Below are 22328 nucleotides of genomic sequence, written 5' to 3'. Positions count from 1 at the left end.
ATGAGGCAGGCTTCTCGATCACATGTGGACTCAATGACTGCCAATCCACTTTTTCTAGTTACCCATCTTTCAGATGTCATGTTTATAGAAAACATAGAGCTTGTATTTTACCTGCTAGTGAGGAGCCTGCTAGTGAGGAGCCTGCTAGTGAAAACCCTGCTTCTGAAGATGAACATGAGCATGTTATGTGTGATGATGCAGATGTCCAAACCCCCCCTTGTATGGACACACTTTTATATAACTTTAAAAATAATCTTTGTAGCTTCATCCTAAAATGCAGGGAAAAAAACAATTTACCAGAATCAGTTCAGCAGGAAATTCTTAGTGATGTAAACTTTTTATTTTGTTTTTTTAAGGAGAATTACGATGAATTTGTATCTTATCATCTTAAAGAAAATGGTTTTGATGTCAAAGGATGTCCTGAACTTCAGCAGGTTTTACAGTCCAATGATTTTTTTGAGGAAGCATCAAAAGAGTTCTCTTCTCAGTTCAAATTGAAAGAATACTGTAAGTCAATGTTAGACTTGACTGAACCAGTTCAATACACTTTAAGAGGGTCTACAGGACATAAAATAGGTAGCTTCTCCTATGTTCCCATTTCTGATGTTTTAAAAAAATATTGTTCTCATGAGGATGTATGGGATGACATAGTGTCTGTAAATATTGAAGATGAACAGGTCTTAACTGACTTTAGTGATGGATTGTACTATAAAGAGCATCCTTTCTTTAGAGAATATCCAAATGCATTACGACTGCATTTTTATGAGGATGAATTTGAGGTAGTAAATCCTTTGGGATCAAAGAAAACAAAACACAAACTGTGCGCCTTCTACTACACTGTAGGTAATGTACATGGAAGGTACAGGTCTCAAGTGAAGCATATTCATTTAGCATTACTGGTGCGCTATTCCTATTTAAAGGAGTGTGGCTTAGAAGTTATCCTAAAGCCACTGCTAGATGATCTTAAAGTGCTCTCAACAGATGGGTTCACCCTCACTGTTGGTGGGGTTGAGCAGAATGTCCATGCAGCCCTAGCTACCATTTCAGGTGATAACCTTTCAGCTCACATGATTGGAGGATACAGTATGTCATTTAACTCAGGAAGAGTTTGTAGACATTGTATGGGAACATATACAGATATAAAAGAGAAATTTCAGGAAGATAGTTATGTTTTAAGAACATCTGACGTTCACCGGTATCACCTGGAATGTATCCAGCAAAATCCTGACAGTAGAGTAACATATGGGGTACAGTGTAGTTGTCCGTTTAATGTGCTTCCTTATTTTGATGTTACGAAGTCCTTACCTCCAGACATAATGCATGACATGTTAGAGGGTGTCATACCTTTAGTTTTGAAACTTGTCCTGTGCCAAGCTCATAAAGAGAAACATATTAGCATACAAGAGGTGAACGAAGAGCTGCAGAGAATGACAATAGGTCAAAATGATAGAGCAAATAAGCCAGTACAGTTGTCTGAAAGATTACTACAAAAAGGAGGCATTGTGGGCTCGGCATCTCAGAAATGGTGCCTTTTTAGACTTATTCCTTTTTTGATCGCACATCGTATACCTCCTGAGTGTCAATATTGGCGTGTGTACCTGTTGTGCCGAGAAATTGTAGATATTGTTCTAGCTCCAACGGTGAGAAGAGAGAACCTTCCTCTTTTAGATGTACTTGTGCAAGAATTTTTGACAGAGTTGAAAGCTGTATTTGGAAATGTTATTACACCGAAGTGCCATTATTTAATTCATTATTCTAGATTAATTTCAATGTTTGGGCCTCTTCGTTCTCTCTGGTGCATGAGGTTTGAAGGCAAACACCAATATTTTAAGAATATTGCAAGTAATTGTCGTAATTTCATTAATATAGCTTCCACTCTGAGCAACCGCCACCAGTTAAAACAATGCTGGGAGTTTTCTTCAAATAATTTCTTAGATGATTTTGAGAAGGTACCAAGAAGCAGTACTAGCACTCCATTTTGTTCTTTACCACTTACTCTCCAGTGTGCTCTAGAGCAATATTTTACTGATGTTTCTTTTAGTGAAGATAAAGTTATTCAACGTGTTTCAGAAGTAACCGTTAACAATGTCAAGTATGCCACACAAGATGTTTTTGTTTTGGATGTGTTGCATGGTGAGAGAATTCCTCTTTTTTTCCAAATGAAATACATTTTTAATGTGGACACTACATGGGTTTTTTGTGGAAAACTGATATATCCAAAGTATTTTAGCCAGCACTTTTATGCTTATTCAGTCAAATTTGACCTGGAATGGACTGTGATACAGCCTGGGGCAGAGCTAGATTTTAATGCCCTTGATATATATACAGTTGATGGTGATATCTTTGTGGCAATGAAATACTGTGTGTAAGAATTATTGTACAAATATTTTAGCACTTTCATGAATTGACTAATCTTTTGATGTTGTCTTTCTCTTTAAAGGATTAGTTCACCCCAAAATGAAAATTTCCTAATACACTGCTCAAAAAATATAGGGAACACTTAATCACAATGTAACTCCAAGTCAATCACACTTCTGTGGAATCAAACTGTCCATTTAGGATGCAACACTGATTGACAATCAATTTCACATGCTGTTGGGCAAATGGAATAGACAACAGGTGGAAATTATAGGCAATTAGCAAGACACCCCCAATAAAGGAGTGGTTCTGCAGGTGGTGACCACAGACCACTTCTCAGCTCCTGTGCTTCCTGGCTGATGTTTTGGTCACTCTTGAATGCTGGCGGTGCTTTCACTCTAGTGGTAGCATGAGACGGAGTCTACAACCCACACAAGTGGCTCAGGTAGTGCAGCTCATCCACGACGGCACATCAATGCAAGCTGTGGCAAGAAGGTTTGCTGTGTCTGTCAGCGTAGTGTCCAGAGCATGGAGGCGCTACCAGGAGACAGGCCAGGACATCAGGAGACGTGGAGGAGGCCGTAGGAGGGCAACAACCCAGCAGCAGTACACGCTACCTCCGCCTTTGTGCAAGGAGGAGCACTGCCAGAGCCCTGCCAAATGACCTCCAGCAGGCCACATGTGCATGTGTCTGCTCAAACAGTCAGAAACCGACTCCATGAGGGTGGTACGAGGGCCCGACGTCCACATGTGGGGGTTGTGCTTACAGCCCAGCACCGCGCAGGACGTTTGGCATTTGCCAGAGAACACCCAAGATTGGCAAATTCGTCACTGGCACCCTGTGCTCTTCACAGATGAAAGCAGGTGCTTTCACAGTGCTTTTCACAATTCGCCACTGGCGCCCTGTGCTCTTCACAGATGTTGCAGGCAGCAGAACGTTCTCCACGGCGTCTCCAGACTCTGTCACGTCGGTCACATATGCGCCCTGTGATCTTCACAGATGAAGAAGGTTCACACTGAGCATGTGAAAGAGTCTGGAGACGCCGTGGAGAACGTTCTGCTGCCTGCAACATCTGTGAAGAGCACAGGTGCTTTCACAGTGCTTTTCACAATGCTTTTCACAATTCGCCACTGGCGCCCTGTGCTCTTCACAGATGTTGCAGGCAGCAGAACGTTCTCCACGGCGTCTCCAGACTCTTTCACATGCTCAGTGTGAACCTTCATCTCTGAAGATCACAGGGCGCATATGTGACCGACGTGACAGAGTCTGGAGACGCCGTGAAGAACGTTCTGCTGCCTGCAACATCTGTGAAGAGCACAGGGCGCCAGTGGCGAATTGTGAAAAGCACTGTGAAAGCACCTGTGCTCTTCACAGATGTTGCAGGCAGCAGAACGTTCTCCACGGCGTTTCCAGACTGTCACATGTGCTCAGTGTGAACCTGCTTTCATCTGTGAAGAGCACAGGGCGCCAGTGACGAATTTGCCAATCTTGGGTGTTCTCTGGCAAATGCCAAACGTCCTGCGCGGTGCTGGGCTGTAAGCACAACCCCCACATGTGGACGTCGGGCCCTCGTACCACCCTCATGGAGTCGGTTTCTGTTTGAGCAGACACATGCACATGTGGCCTGCTGGAGGTCATTTGGCAGGGCTCTGGCAGTGCTCCTCCTTGCACAAAGGCGGAGGTAGCGTGTACTGCTGCTGGGTTGTTGCCCTCCTACGGCCTCCTCCACGTCTCCTGATGTCCTGGCCTGTCTCCTGGTAGCGCCTCCATGCTCTGGACACTACGCTGACAGACACAGCAAACCTTCTTGCCACAGCTTGCATTGATGTGCCGTCGTGGATGAGCTGCACTACCTGAGCCACTCGCGTGGGTTGTAGACTCCGTCTCATGCTACCACTAGAGTGAAAGCACCGCCAGCATTCAAGAGTGACCAAAACATCAGCCAGGAAGCACAGGAGCTGAGAAGTGGTCTGTGGTCACCACCTGCAGAACCACTCCTTTATTGGGGGTGTCTTGCTAATTGCCTATAATTTCCACCTGTTGTCTATTCCATTTGCCCAACAGCATGTGAAATTGATTGTTAATCAGTGTTGCATCCTAAATGGACAGTTTGATTCCACAGAAGTGTGATTGACTTGGAGTTACATTTTGTTTAAGTGTTCCCTATATTTTTTGAGCAGTGTAATTTACTCACCCCAATTCCATCCAAGATATCCATGTCTTTCTTTCCTCAGTGGGAGAGAAATTTTGTTTTTTGAGGAAAACATTTCTGGATTTTTTTTCTACCAATTGACTTCATTGGTTACCATCGTTTTTAAGTCCAAATCAATGCAGTTTCAAGAGTCTTTGAAGTGTTTAAACGGGCTGTACGAGATCACAGCTGGATATCTTGGATGGCATTGGGGTGAGAAAATTATTAGGAAATTTTCATTTTGGGGAGAAATAATCCGTTAAGCATACAATGAACACTCACAGTAGCTCATAGTAGTTTAAAGCGTTATGTTATGTTATGTTATGTTATGTTATGTTATGTTATGTTCTTGCACTGCAGTAAGTAATGCGTTCATAAAGTGATTCTGCAGTAATTAATGCATTCATAAAGTGATTCTCTAAAGTTGCTTAAGTGAAAAACTTTGTTTATTAAAGTTTATTGCAAACGAAGATTGTGGTGTGCGGTCGTTATTCTCTTTCCAGTATTTTAATTTTTACAGTTTAACTTCTTTTAAATCATTGATTGTGGGAAAACAAAACATTGCTTTCTTTTGCTCTCATTCTTTTCTATTAATCAAGGACATTTTTGCCACTTTATAGGTACAATGGCATCGTCGCTGGGGTGGTACCCCTTACGAGAACAAATTGGTACCATCTAATTGGGTACCTTTTTGTACCAGTGGATTAAGGTACAAATGTATTGCTAAGGTACCAAATTGTCTCTCAAAAGGTACAGTATAAAAGGGTACAACTCTGTACCTATGGTAAGGGTACCATTGCTGTACCTCGGGGGTACCACCTCAGCGACGAGCCATTTGTACCCTAGAAGGTACATATTTGTACCTAAAAGGCACAAACTGTAGGGGTACTTCTTTGTACCCATTAATATGGTACAAGTTTGTTCCCCTTGGTGGTACTGCCCCAGCGACGAGCATTTGTACCTTTTTTTTGTCTTTTCTGTACCTTTATTTCTGAGAGTGTACGTGTATGACATTGTTAATTGTGTTTCTGGGAATATTGCCTTTGATGTAACACTGGCAGCATGATCTATACATGACATGTCTATCAGTCAGAAAATGGATAAAGTTAAAATCAGATAAGAAACGATGAAACGAGTTTGTTTTCTTCTTAAACACATATTGCGGGAAAGGCTGTATAAATGCTTGCATGCTTTCAGCAAAAAGTTGTATAAAAAGATTGACATGCCTGCCTGCAAATTTAACATGACTTTATATCCTCTGCCAGATCTTAAAGGGATAGTTCACACAAATATAAAAATTCTGTCATCATTTACTCACCCTCAAGTTGTTCTAAACCTGTATTAGTTTCTTTGTTCTTCAGAACATATAATAAGATATTTTGAAGAATGTTAGTAACCAAGTGCAAGTGCGTTCACTTGCCTATATTCATAAAATAATACCAAAGTGACAAATTGAGAAGATGAAATGCAATATTTTATGAAATATAATAAAAGCCTGACACCATAGGACTCCAGTTCTTTGTTAAATAATTAAGTTAAATAACACTGCTTGTCATCTCAAATCTGCTGTGGACTGAAACAGAAAATAAAAATAAAAAAACATCTGAAGACTTACTGATGACTCATATTAATGGATTACATTTGTCTGTTCCATCGTATCAAGTTCAGCAAAGTGTGAATGCCAACCTTTGTGTGATTGTCTCAAACACTGATGTGACTCACACTTAATATAGGTGTTTCTAGTGTATTATGGTTACCGTCAAAACTCTGTTTGGGTGTCTAGCTCAAGAATAACAATACAAAAGGGAAACATTTGGTCCACTCAGTCTCAAAAGGTTCCCTCAAAGTCATAGTTTCAGTCGGATTATTGCTTTTCAGAATTTTACGTCACATTATTATTAGCCTTTCAGGAAGGAAGACATCAATTTAGTACTGTCATTTTCGTTTCTGCTTATGTATAAAAATCATTTTTGCTTTTCCCAAAGATTCTGGACCAGGAAATAAGTAGGCCTGGCTTTAATGAAGATATTTGCATGGTGGGTTAGTGCCTTTAAACCTATATGCAGGGGAAACCCCTCTCAGTGGTATGAGGCTCTTACAGGAAACTACAGCTTCTCTGCACAGGTTTCACCTGTTCGGTGTGTAATCACTTGTCGTCATGAATTAATTAAGCAAACAATATGTTGAGTTCTACGTGAATGGGATGTGTTGTTGTCCGCACAAAATATGCAACAAATGTATATGAATATATGTTACTCTATTGCATTGTATAGTAATTAATATAAATATAATAGTTCATTAAACAAGTGTGAATCCAAAGCAGGAAGTATGCCTGAAAAGCATATTTGACATATTAAGTAAATATTACATTAATTCATGGAACAGTGGCGCTTTCTACTTTTACTGTAGATCTGCGTCACTCATCCGGGCCTTAAATGTGTGTGTTTTTTTGTGTGTGTGTGGCATTTTCTATATTTCTATCAAAACAAAATAGCCTTGTAACTCAAACGGTTTCTTTCGAAGAATTCTTTCTTAAGAATTTGAAAAATAATGTGAAGCAGTAAAAGTGAACGCGTGCAGTTGTCGGTACTAATTTACATTTATTTATTTAGCAGACGCTTTTATCCAAAGCGACTTACACATGAGAACAATAGAAGCAGTTAAACTAACAATAAGACAGCAAGTGCCATGACCCTTCCCAGTTTAATCTAACGCAGAACATGTATTTAAATTATTATTATTTTTTTAAGATAATAGATATAGAATAGAAGATAAAGTGTTAGTATTAATGGATCAAGTGTTGCCGAAAAAGATGTGTCTTCACCCGTTTCTTGAAAATGGCCACTGACTCAGCCACTCTGGTTGAGTTGGCAGATCAACAGAAAGAGATTTTGTGCCTCTTTGAGATGGCACCACAAGACAGCGTTCACTTGCAGAGCGTATTTTCCTGGATGCCACGTAAGTCTGAATTAATGAGTTTAGGTAAAAGGGAGCAGAGCCACTGTAGGCAGAAGTCAGTGACTTGAATTTGATGCGAGCAGCAACTGGCAACCAGTGCAATTTAGTGAGGAGAGGAGTGACGTGTGCTCTCTTCGGCTCATTAAAGACCAGTCTTGCTGCAGCATTCTGGATCAGTTGCAGAGGTTTGACAGTGCAAGCTGGAGGACCAGCCAGGGGAGCAGTACAATAGTCCAGTCTGGATAGAACAAGTGCTTGGACAAGGAGTCGTGTAGCATGCTCTTATAGGAAGGGCCTGATCCTCCTAATGTTGTATAAGGCAAATCTGCTGGACCAGGCCGTTCTAGCAATGTGGTCTGTGAAGTTCAATTGATCATCAATTACCACATCAAGGTTCCTGGCTGACCTTGATGGAGTTATGGATGACGAACCAAGCTGAATGGAGAAGTTGTGGTGTAGGGTTGGGTTGGCTGGGTCTTCGCAAGGTTTAGTTGAAGGTGGTGGTCCTTCATCCAGCCAGAAATGTCTGTCAGGCAGGCTGAGATACGATCAGCTACCGTCGGGCTGGAATGAGAGGTAGAGTTGTGTGTCATCAGCGTAGTAGTGATAGGAAAAGCCATTTTCTTAATCACAGATCCTAGTGATGTCATGTAGATGGAGAAGAGAAGTGGTCCCAGCACTGAGCCCTGAGGCACTCCAGTAGTTGGGTCTTAGACACCTCACCTCACCCCTCCACGACACCCTGAAGGGCCTACCTGAGAGGTAAGACTTGAACCATTGGAGTATGAACAACTGCTGTCAGCTGTTAGGGTTGATGAAGGAGGAGGAGGGTTAAGAAGAGAGGAGGTTGTTTTGAAAAGCATGCGAGAGTCAGAAGAATTGTTAATTTTGTTGTGATAGTAAGTCATTTTAGCAGTAGAGATATTAGCAGAGAAGGAGGAGAGGAGGGATTAATAAAGACCAAGGTCAGTAGGATCTTTCAATTTGCGCCACATCCTCTCTGCACCCCTGAGTTTAGAATGATGTTCGCGGGGAACATCAGATAACCAGGGGGCAGAAGTTGTCCAATCAGGATGTTAAAGTGGAGAAAAGAGTATGACTTGCACTGTTAGTATCTAGTGTTGAGAGCTGATCAGGGGGAGGAAGTGTGGATGAGACCAGAGAGGATAGGCGAGAGAGTGAGAGTGAGCGTAGGTTTCGCCGAAAGGTGACCTGTGGAGGAGTGTGTGTTGTGTTCTGAGGCAGGTTGAGGTTGAGAGTGAGGAGGAAGTGATCTGAGGTGTGCAGTGGTGTGACCAGTGTATGGTCAGTGGAGCAGTAAAGCGTGTAAATAAGGTCTAAAAATTTGAAAGAGACAGCTAAATTTTTTTAAATGTGTCCTAATTTACTCACCACGTTAGTAGAAACATTTATGACTTAGGCCTACTTTCTATGGAGCACTAAAAGAGAAATTATGAAGAGAAATATGCGGCTGGTTGTTTTGTTAAAATGGATGGAAAACCTTAAAATAGTCAGATTTACAAGCTATATTCAATATAGTCATATCATACGACAGATTTTTGTGAAGAACAGACCCATCAGATCAGTCCGATACAATAATAAATCAGAGCAGGTTTGCGAAAAGGAACCAGATCAATAAATATCTGACTCTGAATTGCTACATTTTAACGAGTCCATCGTTAGGGTTAGGGTTACTCCATAACCCTAACCCCTAACCCCTAACCCTATCCATCGACGTGAGGGTTAAAAACAGACGTTTGATTTTTATGAACTATATGTGATTCAGTCACACTGAATCATATTTTGATTTAAGTTAAAGGCTATTCTCACACCAAGGACTATAACTATAACGATATAGCTTAAGTTTTAATATCTGTTCTAATTTTGTGAGAATAGGGAAGTCCACACCACAACTATAATGATAAACGTCACAGAGGAACGATGTCGTTGGAATCTCTTTCACAATGTTTTTTTTTTCATTCAATGAATAATAAAAACATTGACAGCCAATCAGAATCCATACTGCTTTAACGTGTAAGTCCATTTAAAGCGACAGACAACAAAACTGTACGCTTTTCTAAAAAACAGAATGTTATCATCTGTTGGCGATGCAAATACAGCTATAGTGCTTGTTGTTAAACTAGCGAACAAAATAGGGAAAACTTTTTACATTACACAACATGGCTGACACATGCCTCTTAGCAATCGAGCCCTGCCATCATCAGCCGAACTAATGCGCCTCACATGAGACCTCAAAGGAGATTTTGAATGGGAAGCTAAGAGATAAGATGGATCCAGACTAGAACAAACACAAAGCCTCCTCTGATCCAATATCAGCTGATAGAGTCCCATCTGTTGCCACTGTCTTTACAACTGCTGTTATCTGCCATCACTTCCTTGTTCTGGATGTTGCATCTGATGATCAACCTGCTTTAAATAATGAACCGTCTGAGTAAAACACACATGGCGCATTCAAATATGTACATAATCAGTGTAGTGTTAAGTTCAAGCATGTAAAACAGAATGCTAATGCTATCTTTTGCTAAGGATAAAGGTGTGTTTGGGGTGAAATTTGATGAGATGTGCATGTGTGTGAGCTGCAGAAATCATTTTATCCTTTAATGCAAGATAAATGTGCTATTTACTGTATATAAAAATATATCTTGAATTAAGTTTCCAAGTACTGATAAGTAGATATAAATGCATTCAATTAGATTTAAAGTGAGTCTTTATTGGTTATATACAACAGCTTTTCTGCCCCAAAATGAGAATCTGTCGTGTATGTGGTCAGGTGTGACCCTCAGCCCAGCTCTGAATTTATTAGCACGTCGGCATTTGGCCGAGCAGCGTGTTGCGACATGCACCGAACAGCTGGCCGTCTTTCATTTTTACATTTTTCCTGCTCATTCCAACACCAGGCAGTGTGAAACATAAAACGCTGTCAGACATACCATTCATTTTCTCTATCACAGCCTCTCCTCTCCATGCCACAGCCTTTGAGCGTGGTATCCATGGATTTCATGTGGAAAAGTTGTGTTTTATGTGCAGAAGCTCCATGCATTAAATCAGGGTTTCTCATGTTTTGTTTAAACCAAACGCTCCTTTCATAATCCTAAACTGTTCACCAACACCACTATGAGAAAGAGGAAATAACAATATCAACAACAATATACCAAGTAAAAAGTAATTCAAGATGTTGTCATTGACCCATACAGCTAGTTACCCTAACAAAATTAGCCATTAAAAATATGAATGATATATATATATATAATATATTTTATAATATTTATATATATAATAATATAATTTCTAACAGGTATAAAAAAAAAAAAGCCAAAAATAAAATTCTTGTAACTCTAAGGCAATATATACGAAATCGATTAAAAATCCAAAATGACATATCAATGCACAATAATACAATCTTTTATTCTGAGTTGATGATAATTTCAACATAATACTTAATTTAAATTATTAATATTTTAATTCACATAAATCAATAACTAATTTTAAAAAATATTTATTAGGTAACACATTATGGATGAACATGAATGAACAATAGAATATTTTTAAATGAACTAACTACAATAAAATGTTACTCAAAATTGAGTAATGTTGGACATGTATTTGTAATTAATAAAAAAACTAACAAACACTAAACTAAAAAAATGAAACATTTCTCATTTTTATTAAGTTTAAATAACTGATACTAAAACTGAAATAAAAAATTAAAAGCTATATATACATATATATATTAAAAAAACTAAAACTTTAACAAAAATTATAATGAAAACAGAAAATATAAAAAAATAAAAACGAATTCAAATTATTAATAAAAACTATAATATAGTATTTTAATGATTCAACTGAAAATATTTTAAGAAAGTTTAGTCTTTTCTGCTGAGGCCGTGCAGTTCCTCCTCAGACCCCCAGGGGTCCCTGGTTTGAAAACACTGGTACTAACGCATTAATCCCAAAACACCTCAACCAAACATTTAGGATTCACGGTTACAGAAACTATATAGTCTTTAGTGGATTATCCTGAAATAATAAACTTGTTGACAAGCATTGTTCACTCCAGCAGCAACGCTTCAGTTATTCCCGTTTGCAGCTCCGGTGTCTTGTTTTACAGGTCCCCTCCATGATAGGAGCCCGTTTTCTTTAGTTGGAGATAAGGAATGGAAAGATAACGCAACCATATGGTGGCAAATTTTGTGGGTGTGGATAAAGATAAGGATTAAATAAATCCCTGTGAAATCACGTTTATGAAGAGAACCATAATACTCCAGAAAGTGATGGGACAGAGTTGGAAGGTGAGAGAGGGATTTGCCTATGACAAATCAGACAGGAAGACAAAGAGTGAGGCCAGAGAGTGTCAGCGGCTCTTATCTCACGGAGCAGCAGGGAGCCGTTTATCTATTGTCCGGAGGTGGCAGCACTGTGGCCGTGACACGCACGATGGAACAATTAACTCGCTGGCATTTCGTCTTATCTAACATAACTCAGCACTGACAACATCTTTGGCCACAGCTGCTGCAGATCATTACCATCCGAGCAACAAAAAGGAAAATAAAAGACTGGCTTTGACATCCAGCATTGTCCCCGTATGTGAAGGGATGAGCCGTTCCCCAACTTTATTGGCCGCTGGTTCAATCAGGTTGAAATTCATCTTCTATGTATAAGTGAAGTCTTTTAGAAAGAAGAAAGATTTTTGTGTCCTGTCATACAAGCGCAACTGGCTTTTAAAGGGAATGGGAGATTAGACTCTGATTGGTTTACTGCACGTTACGCCCAAAACACACCCATTAATCGTTAAGAGAATAGCGACAACCCTTTTAGACCATGCGCCGGGTGCACCGACCATTTTCCTGTCGTTAAACTAGCAAAAGTGGATTTGGACATGCACTAAGTGCACTTGTGCACTTCACTTAGATCGTTAAAATAGGGCCTAATGTCTTAAAAAACTTGTAACTTTTAAAGTAACTTTAATCTTTCTTGCATTCTTCGGTGTGTTCACAACTTGTATATATATATATTATATTTGGGATTCATGTAATTCATAGAAAATGTTTAATTTTCATCAATTAATTTGAAATAAAATGTAGCCATCTGCAGGTTAAAATAATTTTTTTTTTGTGCCATCTTGGCTAAATCTACCAAAATGTATCAATCATTGTGATGTTAATTAATGTGTCCCGCACAAATAAATAAAATAAATAGAAAATGACTCAATTAAATGTTCTGTGTTCGCCCCGGGGAAATAAAAGCTTCATTCAGTGTTTAAAAAATGTTTTTATTAGTGTTTAATTGCAAAATACACAGTCTATATACAAGCATTAATAAAAACTTGACATTGCGTCTTTTTGTGGTTCATGATGTGTATTGACAGTCATGTCAATAAAGACCACAACCTGCAATTGTTAGTGCTTTTTTACATTTTCGTCCTTCATTTCAACTCCTTTGCTGTTTTACTATGGTAAAAGTCTACTCAAAGAGTTCATTCTACTTGCATTCAAGACAAATGAAGCCATTTAAAAGCCAAACTGGAGTCATCCTCGAGATATTTCTCATTTTCAAAAGCCGGTTAAATAGCTTTTGACGACGTATATTCAAAACTGTTATGCTTTAAATTCAAATTCATAAAAAATATTTTAATGTAAACAAAGTGTTAAAGAGCATCTAAAAATAGTCAAATAACAAAAACAAGGTGACAGACGAGTACACAATTATTATAAACACAACATCATAGTCCCAGTTCTTCAAAAATACAAATAAAAATAGAATGGCCATAATATTATAAATAAGAGTTTCACTTGGAAGCTACATGTGAAGACAAAGTCCTTCACTTCTCAGACTCTCTCCAGCCTCGAGCGTTTCGGCCAAACTTATAGACAAGTCTACGTCCATCCACCCGTTCCAGGATCTCTCGTTTATAATAATACCTTTGGAGGTGAAAACAGAGAGAGATAGAAACATGTGAGAAGCTCGGAATACTGATCAGAATCCTTTAAAAAGTTGCAAAACTCCAGGGAAGATGTTACCTCATGGCTCGACTGAGTTTCTCGTAGGTCATACTGCTGTTATTTTTCTTCTTGCCCCAAAGCTGAGCCACAGCTTCCGACTTAAGGAAGCGGAAAACCCCTTCGGAGCGATCCTCCCATTTGATTAGGCCAGGGTTACGCTCAGGGTTCAGGAGAATGTCTCGGATGAACTCCCACAGGTGCGTCCCACGAGGGTCTGGGGAATATGGAAATGTTGAGATTGTGTGAACGTAGTGAGATGAGAAACCAAAGGAATCTAAAGCAGTTTAAAAAACTTGAAAAAGCACATGCACGTGCCAGAGGTTTCGGTATTCAAACACAGCGGTGAAGCTCAGAACATATTAACAGAAAAAACCCTTTAGGGAAGTAAGATATTAATAACCCGTCAACTTACTGTGTCTTTTGACTTGTGACCGTTTGGGATCTGAAAGGAGAAAATGGAAATGAAACCATATTTATTAAAGGGACATGACACGTTTCTTTTTGGATCAGGAAACTCCAGTAACTATGAATAATAACTCCAGTTTTGGTTTTAAAATATTTTATGGCTTTCGAAGAGTCATATGAGCTGCGGTCCTTAAAAAATGTTGCCTTCAAAAATGGATCCTTCACTGCCTTTGATATCCCACAATCCTGTGCGTTCCATTCTGTGTCAGTTATGCTTAAAAAAAATAAAGATGGTGTCTGAAGGTACAGTTGGTGGTCAGATTGTGTAAATGTACATTTTTGACCAACTTTTTCCACTTTTGTTGTCATTTCTAGCAAGAAATTAGTACTGTAGTAATTTAATATATGCTTGGTTATCACTAAAGCTCTCTCCATTTTGGTGTAGAACAGATCATTAAACCTCAGAAGTCTGTCCAAAATAAGTTCCGTGAGATACTTTCATGGGCAAACGCTGCTTGCAAAGTTGCAAAGCTGCCTGATAGGGCAGTGAGGCAACAAGTCAGCTGCCTAAGATTTCGGACGCAGCCATAGGTTCGATTCTCAATACCGGCTGGAAAACGTTCTGTAGGTTGGGGGAGTGAATGAAAAGTGCTCTCTTCCACCCTCAAAACCCACGACTGACCCCCTCAGTTGCTCTCCGGGCGCCACAGTGAATAGCTGCCCACTGCTCCAGGTGTGTGTCTACGGTTTGCAGTGTGTATGTGTTTAATACTCACTGCTCTTAATGTGTGTGCACTAACTTGGATGGGTTAAATGCAGAGGACAAATTCCAAGTAAGGGTTACCATACTTGGCTTTCACTTCACGTCACTTTAAGGGTGCTTTGATGACCTTTTTATAGTCCAGTTAGTATGTATTGTAGTATTTAGTACATGTTAGTATTTATTTTCATGCATTTGGCAGATGCTTCTATTCAAAGCAACTTAAAGAAAGCAACATTTTTATCTGTTAATTGCATTCCCTAGGAATTGAACCCATGACCGTGTTGGTAATAGAATTTATATGCATCAGGATAATTGAACAACAAATAAGCATTACTATACTAAACCATACCATACCATAATACCGGCATAGAGAGGAAGCAATACTGTTTTTAGGATTAGCTTTAGGACAGTTCAAATTAAGATCATTTACCTGGGCTTGAGGGAGCCGGTGAGGCCAATGTGATGTTGGGCTGGAATGAGCTTTTGATATCAAACAGTTCTGAGGAAAGAGGAAATATGACACAATGTTAATAAACCATCAGATTAATATGTGCATAAATAAACACACATCATCTTGTTTTCATAGGAAAGATGTAAATCACATAAAAATACGTTTAAAAAATCATCAATGGATTTCACAGGTACCTGAAGGGCTGTAAAAGCTGGGTTCTTCCTTGAAGGGGAGGATTGAACATGGGTAATCTGCTGAGGAAATTGAAGCACTTGGTCACAAAATTGCGACATGAGAAGTCTACAATTCTTTCAAGAGAATCGGTAAACTCCGTTTTCAGCAGCAGATACTGGATCAATGTTAAAAGTCACTGGAATTATGTGAACTTTATGGATTAAAACGAATCAAAAGCTTTTTGAGTATTTACTCACCATCTATTTCTGTTTTAATGTCCGCTGGTATAAACATATCTGTTTGACCATACTGACCTGTCAGACATTAAGAAAAAAAGAAAACCAAAATGAGAGTCTAAAAAATGTCTTCAAAACAGAGTGCATGTTTTGCAACGACTATCATCAAATTTCCAAGTCATTCCTGCATCATGTTGTCTTAAACCAGTTTAACTTGCTGGCATGGTTCTCACATGTCACCTCTATAAGTTTTCTGGATTTTATTAGGTTTAGTAATACACTGTAATGGAAACTGAGACAAAAGTATAGCCCTGACTGTTTATGAACCTCTGGGTCTTGTTAGCAGCACCCCTCTGGATTCATTATACTCTAGCATAGTACATGGAAATGTACAGTCCATTTCATATATTTGTTTCTCTAAAAACAATTTCATGGGAATATCTATGGGTGAATACTGGGTGAACAATTCCCATGTACTATACTATAATGAATCCAAGAGGGACACATGCTCATGCTTGTGAGATTTCACTAGAACAAACACTCATTTTTCCACAAAAGAATGCTTCTAGTGATTAAAATTGGGATCCCCAAAAGGCAAGCTCTAACAAGGATACTTGCTGCCAATTACACCACTTCATTGGAAAATTATAAAACATACCGTCATATTATTTTTGTTGAACACTCATTTATGCATTTATGGATAGGACAGTCAAAGAGACAGGAAATGAATAGATATAAGAGAGGAGAATGGGATCAGGAATGGACCACGAGTTGGGACTCGTGTCATCTGAAGTAATGTTGCACCATGCCCTCAAGAACTTGAAACAACATTCCTATAGCAAACAATCGAAAGGTAAACCCACACAACCGCAACTCTTATCCCTACCGCAAAACCCATAAACCATAACATACTCCGTGTCAGAGGGAATCAAAGGGAAACTACTGATTGACAAGAAGACCTAACCCAAAGTCAACCCTTAAACCCAACCGTAACAATCTGATATCTGGTTGATCAAGGATCAACAAGGTTGTTGATCCAGGACCATGTTCTAAATGACATCTTACCGTTCCACTTGAGGTCAGTCAGGCTCTGGAAAAGTATAGAACCTACGGATCCGGCCGCCCGGGTGAAGTCCTGGAAGCTCATGTTGCACAATTGCCTCCCGTCAAGGTCAAAGTTCTGGAAGGGAATGCTGGTGGCATCAATTTGGTGCATGTCCAGCGTCTGTTGGAGCCATTCCCACACCTGGTACTTGGACCAGTTCTGTGGGTGATGATCCTGAGACCAGAGCCGGCTTGTGTAACCGGATGTTACCATGGAAACTGGGGATGCAAGTTGAAGAAGAATAGTTTCTAAAGGATTTAGCAAATGTCTCTACTGAAACCTTGTTTATGCTGGTTGGTCAAGTGGACCAATACTGCCACGTTTGACCATTTTAGTGAAGTTGGTTGACCAAAAGAAAGACTTTATGGTTTATCTAGAGTGCACCAGGTAAAACTACTAACTGGAGTAAAACGAAGTGAAACGTTTCTATGTTCAAGCTGGAGGATCAGCACAATTATGGTGTTTCCAGCTGAGTTTGCTGGTGAAGATGGTTGAAGTCTTTGTCGTAGAAGGTTGACTAAGGAAGTCTCGCTGGTTTAGCTACAGAAGAGGTCTTCAATCCTGCTCCTGGAGACCCACTGACCTTCAATGTTTATTTCTAACCTGCTTCCACAAACCTATTTATGATTTTCAAGCAATCATGAAGACCTTGATAAGCTGGTTCAGGTCTGTTTGATTAGGGTTGGAGCTAAACTCTGCAGGATAGTGGGTCTCCAAGAGTTGGGTTGAAGTTCTCTGAGCTAGACTGCAGGACTGTAGTAGTGGACCATCAGATCCAAAACAATATATATGCTGTTGAACAGCTAAACACGTCTTTTCAGCAGTGGTGAAACTAATATTCACTGAAGAAGATTCAGTTCCACACTGCAAAAAGCATAAAAAGTACCTCACACGGTTTCTAGATAAGTATGAATCACTTTCACTATCTCTATCATGGTCCCCTGTGCATGCAACTGATAACCTGGTAACTCCAGCAGTGACTGCTAGAGTAAATGATTAACCTGCCAGAAAGAGTCTCCGCTGATTAGTGATAAACGAAACCTACAACCTAAAACCTTAACTGGAATTACACTGGATGGCAGAATAACCATAAGTGCTCCTTCTTAGACTCTTTAGTTCATGGTGTTTCAGATGAAAAAGACATTTACCATCAGCACAGTTGTAGTGAGCCATCCATGAAGAAGGTAGCTGGTTGTCGACACTCACAGTTGCTGGGATACTCATGACACCGCTGGCCTGAAGGACCATGATCCAGTGCTGTTGAATACAGGATATAGAAAAGAAACTTTACTTGTTGCGTTTATTCACCCAATGTAAATTTGGAAGATCAACATGGACTAGAAGAGTCTAACTTAGCCTCGGACATAAAGGTGATGTCTTAAAGCTTGTTCCTGGTGGAAAACATTCTTGTAATAGTAAACATACATACAGCATCACAAATGGACATTAAAGTATAGACGTTATTCTAGTTCCTAGGTTTGATCAGTAAAGGAAAACAAAGGTCTTGTATGTACAGAAAGGTAAAGGGAGGGGGTGAACGTTGCGTAGGCGTCCTTCGTGCTACATTCAACCACACATGCAGATACATTTGCACAGGAATGTGTTAGTGTGTCTAACTGCTTTGCATACATAAAGGTCCACCTGTCCTTCAGTTAAACAGTTAGATAAATGGTACAGTCATCCCGTGTACTTGCAACAGCATTATACAAAGCACTTTTTAAAATCATCTGTCGATGTGAATGCATTTGTGATCTAAGTTCCAGGTTAGCTGAAAACTACTGCACAAGCATCATTTTGTTTGATTCTGAAGTTTTTGTACGTAGGAGCCCAATGAAAAACTTGAGCATAATCTAATCCCAATCAAGCATTCTGAAAAGCTGATTGTCTTTTAACCTTTATAAAATAATATGAATATATCATTCAAAAACCCAGATTTAAGACATTGTAGTCCCTGTTCAAAAACTAAATTATGCAGTCTCCTATGATACCTCATAAATCCAATGAAAATCCAGGATGGTTGATGGCACAAAATAATGTTGATTATAAATTATAAATGCACTTTTAAAATACAAATACAAAAGTATTTTATGCAATATTTGTATATTTTATGTATTTTTTTACAGTTTACACTGTTAGCTTAGCAATATGCTAACATAAACTCAAAAGGAAATTGTAAGTCGCATAAGAAGTGCTATTTTCGTAGTGCACAGACTTGTTATTTATGTAGCTGCTTCAAATCATTCCGTACAAGGTTGCTTTATGACCTATTGGATTTTCTAACTTTATTTGTGGGATCAAATGAGAAAAATAAGATATCATTTTATTTTCACTATTGCTGCAAAAAAATACATTTTCTGTAACCCTTAAATTAGCATAATTATCAGTGTCTCACATGACATGGATCACGTGAGCTCCACCGATTGTAGACGAATCAGGACGCTGCTCATTTGCATAAAGAGAAACTTTTCTCAGCTTCGTCGCATTGCTTGACATGCCCGAATCATATCATCAACGCCAACTTCCGCTCAAGTTGTTATGTCCGGTTGTTTTGACGCTTCGAGTTGCTGTTAGTGTGAATGTCCACTTACAAAGAAACCCAGATCTAAATTAGATAATGGTCATAATCATAGAGAAAATATGTATGATATGAACATGGGGTGAAAACATGATGCTAAAAATTTAAATTAAAACCTCTTTCTTTTTTTGTGAATTTGTCAAAAAAGCATTTTTTAATTCAGCAGGGTGCCAGTAGCAATGACTATAATCAATTATTTACACAGTTTATTGACATTCCTGGGAAGGCTTGTAAACCTGTTTAGTTTGATTTCGTAGTCAACCGTAGATTCTCGTATACTGTGTATAATGCTGTATGTGAACAACCTGTGTTATCTGGTCTGCTAACAGACTTCCTACTTGAAATCTGACCTATATTTGTCTTTATATAGATCTAAAGATGACTGACCAAGCACATCATTTTATGGAATGTTTTATAAAACTGGGGTGAGCTATGCTAACAATAGGCCAAGATAATGTTCACACCTAGAGCAAATAAAGGAGATTAGAAACTTAGCATTTGTATTGTCCTAAAAAAAACTTCAACCACAGCTTAGTTAAGCTAATCTAAATGTTTCAATTTTCCTCCAACATTAAAATTATTTATTTAAGTTGCTACCTGAACTATTTAAGTTCAATCAACTTGGATGTTTAAGTAATTTCAACCTAAATTACATTAAACTGGCTTTAAAAATGAGTTGGATCTTGTATAACATAAATAAAGTTGAAATGTGCTTTGATGAGTTGAAGCGATGTAAAGACATATGTTGTCATAACTTATTGATCATATAATTTTTTACAGTGTGTAAGTTGCTTATACTTTTTACTATTTAAAAAAAATAGTAAAGTAAGTAAAAGTAGTAGTAAAAGTAATTACTAAAATGTATGAATTAATTTGTGAAGCACAGAACTTTAACAGATCCCAGTTTCCCATTATGAATTCTGTATAATTACAATTTGTTTTACATAGCGAGTTGAATCTATTTTTTTCAACACATAGATCATTCAAAAATCAAATTACTAATGAATTGCTCTTTGTCTTTTAACTGGAAAATCAGGTTGGCAGTTTCTTTCCACTATTATGAAACCCATCTGATGTTTTCATCCCAGACTGGTGTGTTACTATGGTGATGTCTACTGTAATGTATGAGGAAAAGAAATCTATAAATGCATATTTTGGTGTTTATGACATTCCTTACAGTGACTGACATTTCCTTCACCTGTCATTTACAGCGCAATAGGGGCCATTTACACTCAATTTGGATGTGTTGTTTACAGCATGCAGGTTTCCCAGTTACCCTAAAAGTGTTTAGACACTTTCACACTTAAAAATGTATGAATGTCAGTGCATTACATAAAAATAATCAAACCAAAAATGGCATCTGCAACAAATTATGCTTTTCAAAAAAGTAAATTCACCTTTTCAAGCAATTTTAGCAATTTATTTCTACAACTGGTCCCAATTTTAGTGGATGCATAAAGTCAGTTCCACTAAATTAGCTTTAACCGCAAAGTGTCCAAATAAATTTGAACAGTATATCGTTATATTGAAAACCTTGCTTAAAAAAAAATTATTGACTTCTAAGAGTTTGGGTTAATCCCAATATTCCTCCACTGAAAAAAATCAGTGATTTTGACTTAAATTCTTAAGTACAACCAACTTAGATGTTTAAGTCATTTCAACTTAAATTACATTAAACTGACTTTAAAAATAGAATTAGTAGGATCGTGTATAACTTATAAAAAAGTTGAAAATTGCTTAACTTATTTTGATGAGTTAAGGCAATTTTATCACAGTGTATCAAATAGTTCTTGATTTTGAACCTGTTTAACGTGATTTCAAAAAAACGAATATGCCGCACATATGCAAATGTTGAGAGAGTAAAGGCAAAAAAGGCACAAAATTCACATTATTTTTATACAACTATTGATTGTCACTTGTTAAACTGAATTATTTTGCATCATCTGGGACCGTCACAGAAGTGCATGAGTGAATAAAACCTGTCCTGCAGAGAATCAAAGATAATTAAAGTGTGTCATATTGCTCACCAGAGATGATGAATGTGATCCAGATGGACTACTACTTGTTGAAAGTTAAATGTCTTTTTCTTCTCCCTCTAAAGTTTTCAGCGTCTGTATGGGGAGAGAAGATTTCAGTTTAATGGAGAGACTGCGTTGTGTACCTGTGACACAGTTTAGGCCTGACAAACTTCTGTGACGGAGTGTGACCTTGTTCACCAATGAGGATTTTTATTCCGTCTGCTTCCTGTTGCTTTGATTGGCTTCTTTCATGTCAGGTTGGTTCCTAGGTATTTGCATACTGTAAGAAAGGTACTGTTGTAGCAAGTCACTTTCACACTTTCACTTACACTATCAGTCTCTCTCTCTTTCTCTCTCGCCCACACACTCACCCACATGCTTCAGCAATCCTGCCAGTAGTTAATGTATTGATGTTGAACAAGAACCAAACTATCCAGTCTTCCTTTTTGTTTTAACGTAATTACCCTTTTTTTCTAAGGGTAAAATTAATAACAGAGCCTGTAAACAAAAATCAAATTTCATATAAGAATAAAATTATTAGGGCTGTCAAAAGATTAATCGCGATTAATCGCATCCAAAATAAAAGTTTGTGTTTACATAATATATGTGTGTGTACTGTGTATAATTATTTTGTATATATAAATACACACACACACACATGCATGTATATATTTAAGAAATATTTGCATACATATACTGTATATATTTATATATAATTTATATTATATATAAATATAAATTTTTATATATAAATTACACATTTTTCTTAAATATATACAAGCATGTGTGTGTATTTATATATACAAATTTAATTATACACAGTACACACACATATATTATTTAAACACAAACTTTTATTTTGGATGCGATTAATCGCGATTAATCTTTTGACAGCCCTAAAAATTATTCTGGCATTATTTTCATGGCAAATAAGCACATAATTTCATTTCTTTTGAATCACCATACTGTAAATTAATTGTTTTTGTCATTACTGTAATGAGATTTTTTTTTTCAACAATACAGTAAAAAAATGGTAGTGGTCCTAAAAATAAGATTCATTTTCTCTATGCCAT

At 38.1% G+C, this 22328-nt stretch overlaps 1 protein-coding gene across 2 annotated transcripts; it reads right to left on the bottom strand.

Annotated features, from left to right (window-relative positions):
• Window positions 1–13034: 13034 nt before the first annotated feature.
• ehf (ets homologous factor) lies at window positions 13035–21372 on the bottom strand. Of its 2 annotated transcripts, none has more exons than XM_081355992.1 (9): window positions 21265–21372; window positions 17811–17919; window positions 16623–16880; window positions 15579–15635; window positions 15342–15401; window positions 15127–15195; window positions 13941–13970; window positions 13547–13742; window positions 13035–13447 (listed from the first exon to the last, which is right to left on the bottom strand). In XM_081355992.1, exons 2-9 carry the CDS (start codon window positions 17908–17910, stop codon window positions 13348–13350), a joined length of 870 nt encoding a protein of 289 aa, XP_081212118.1. In that variant the 5' UTR covers window positions 17911–17919; window positions 21265–21372; the 3' UTR covers window positions 13035–13347. The 2 variants fall into 2 exon arrangements, with proteins under 2 accessions (XP_081212118.1, XP_081212119.1); XM_081355993.1 differs by having other exon boundaries at window positions 15342–15398.
• Between the last annotated feature and the right edge of the window lie 956 nt (window positions 21373–22328).

Source organism: Scardinius erythrophthalmus (genome assembly GCF_964197995.2).
Source record: "Scardinius erythrophthalmus genome assembly, chromosome: 24".
In the NCBI taxonomy this organism is placed as follows: domain Eukaryota; kingdom Metazoa; phylum Chordata; class Actinopteri; order Cypriniformes; family Leuciscidae; genus Scardinius; species Scardinius erythrophthalmus.
The sequence above is the reverse complement of the archived record's forward strand: the minus strand, read 5'-3'. Positions and strand labels throughout refer to the sequence as shown.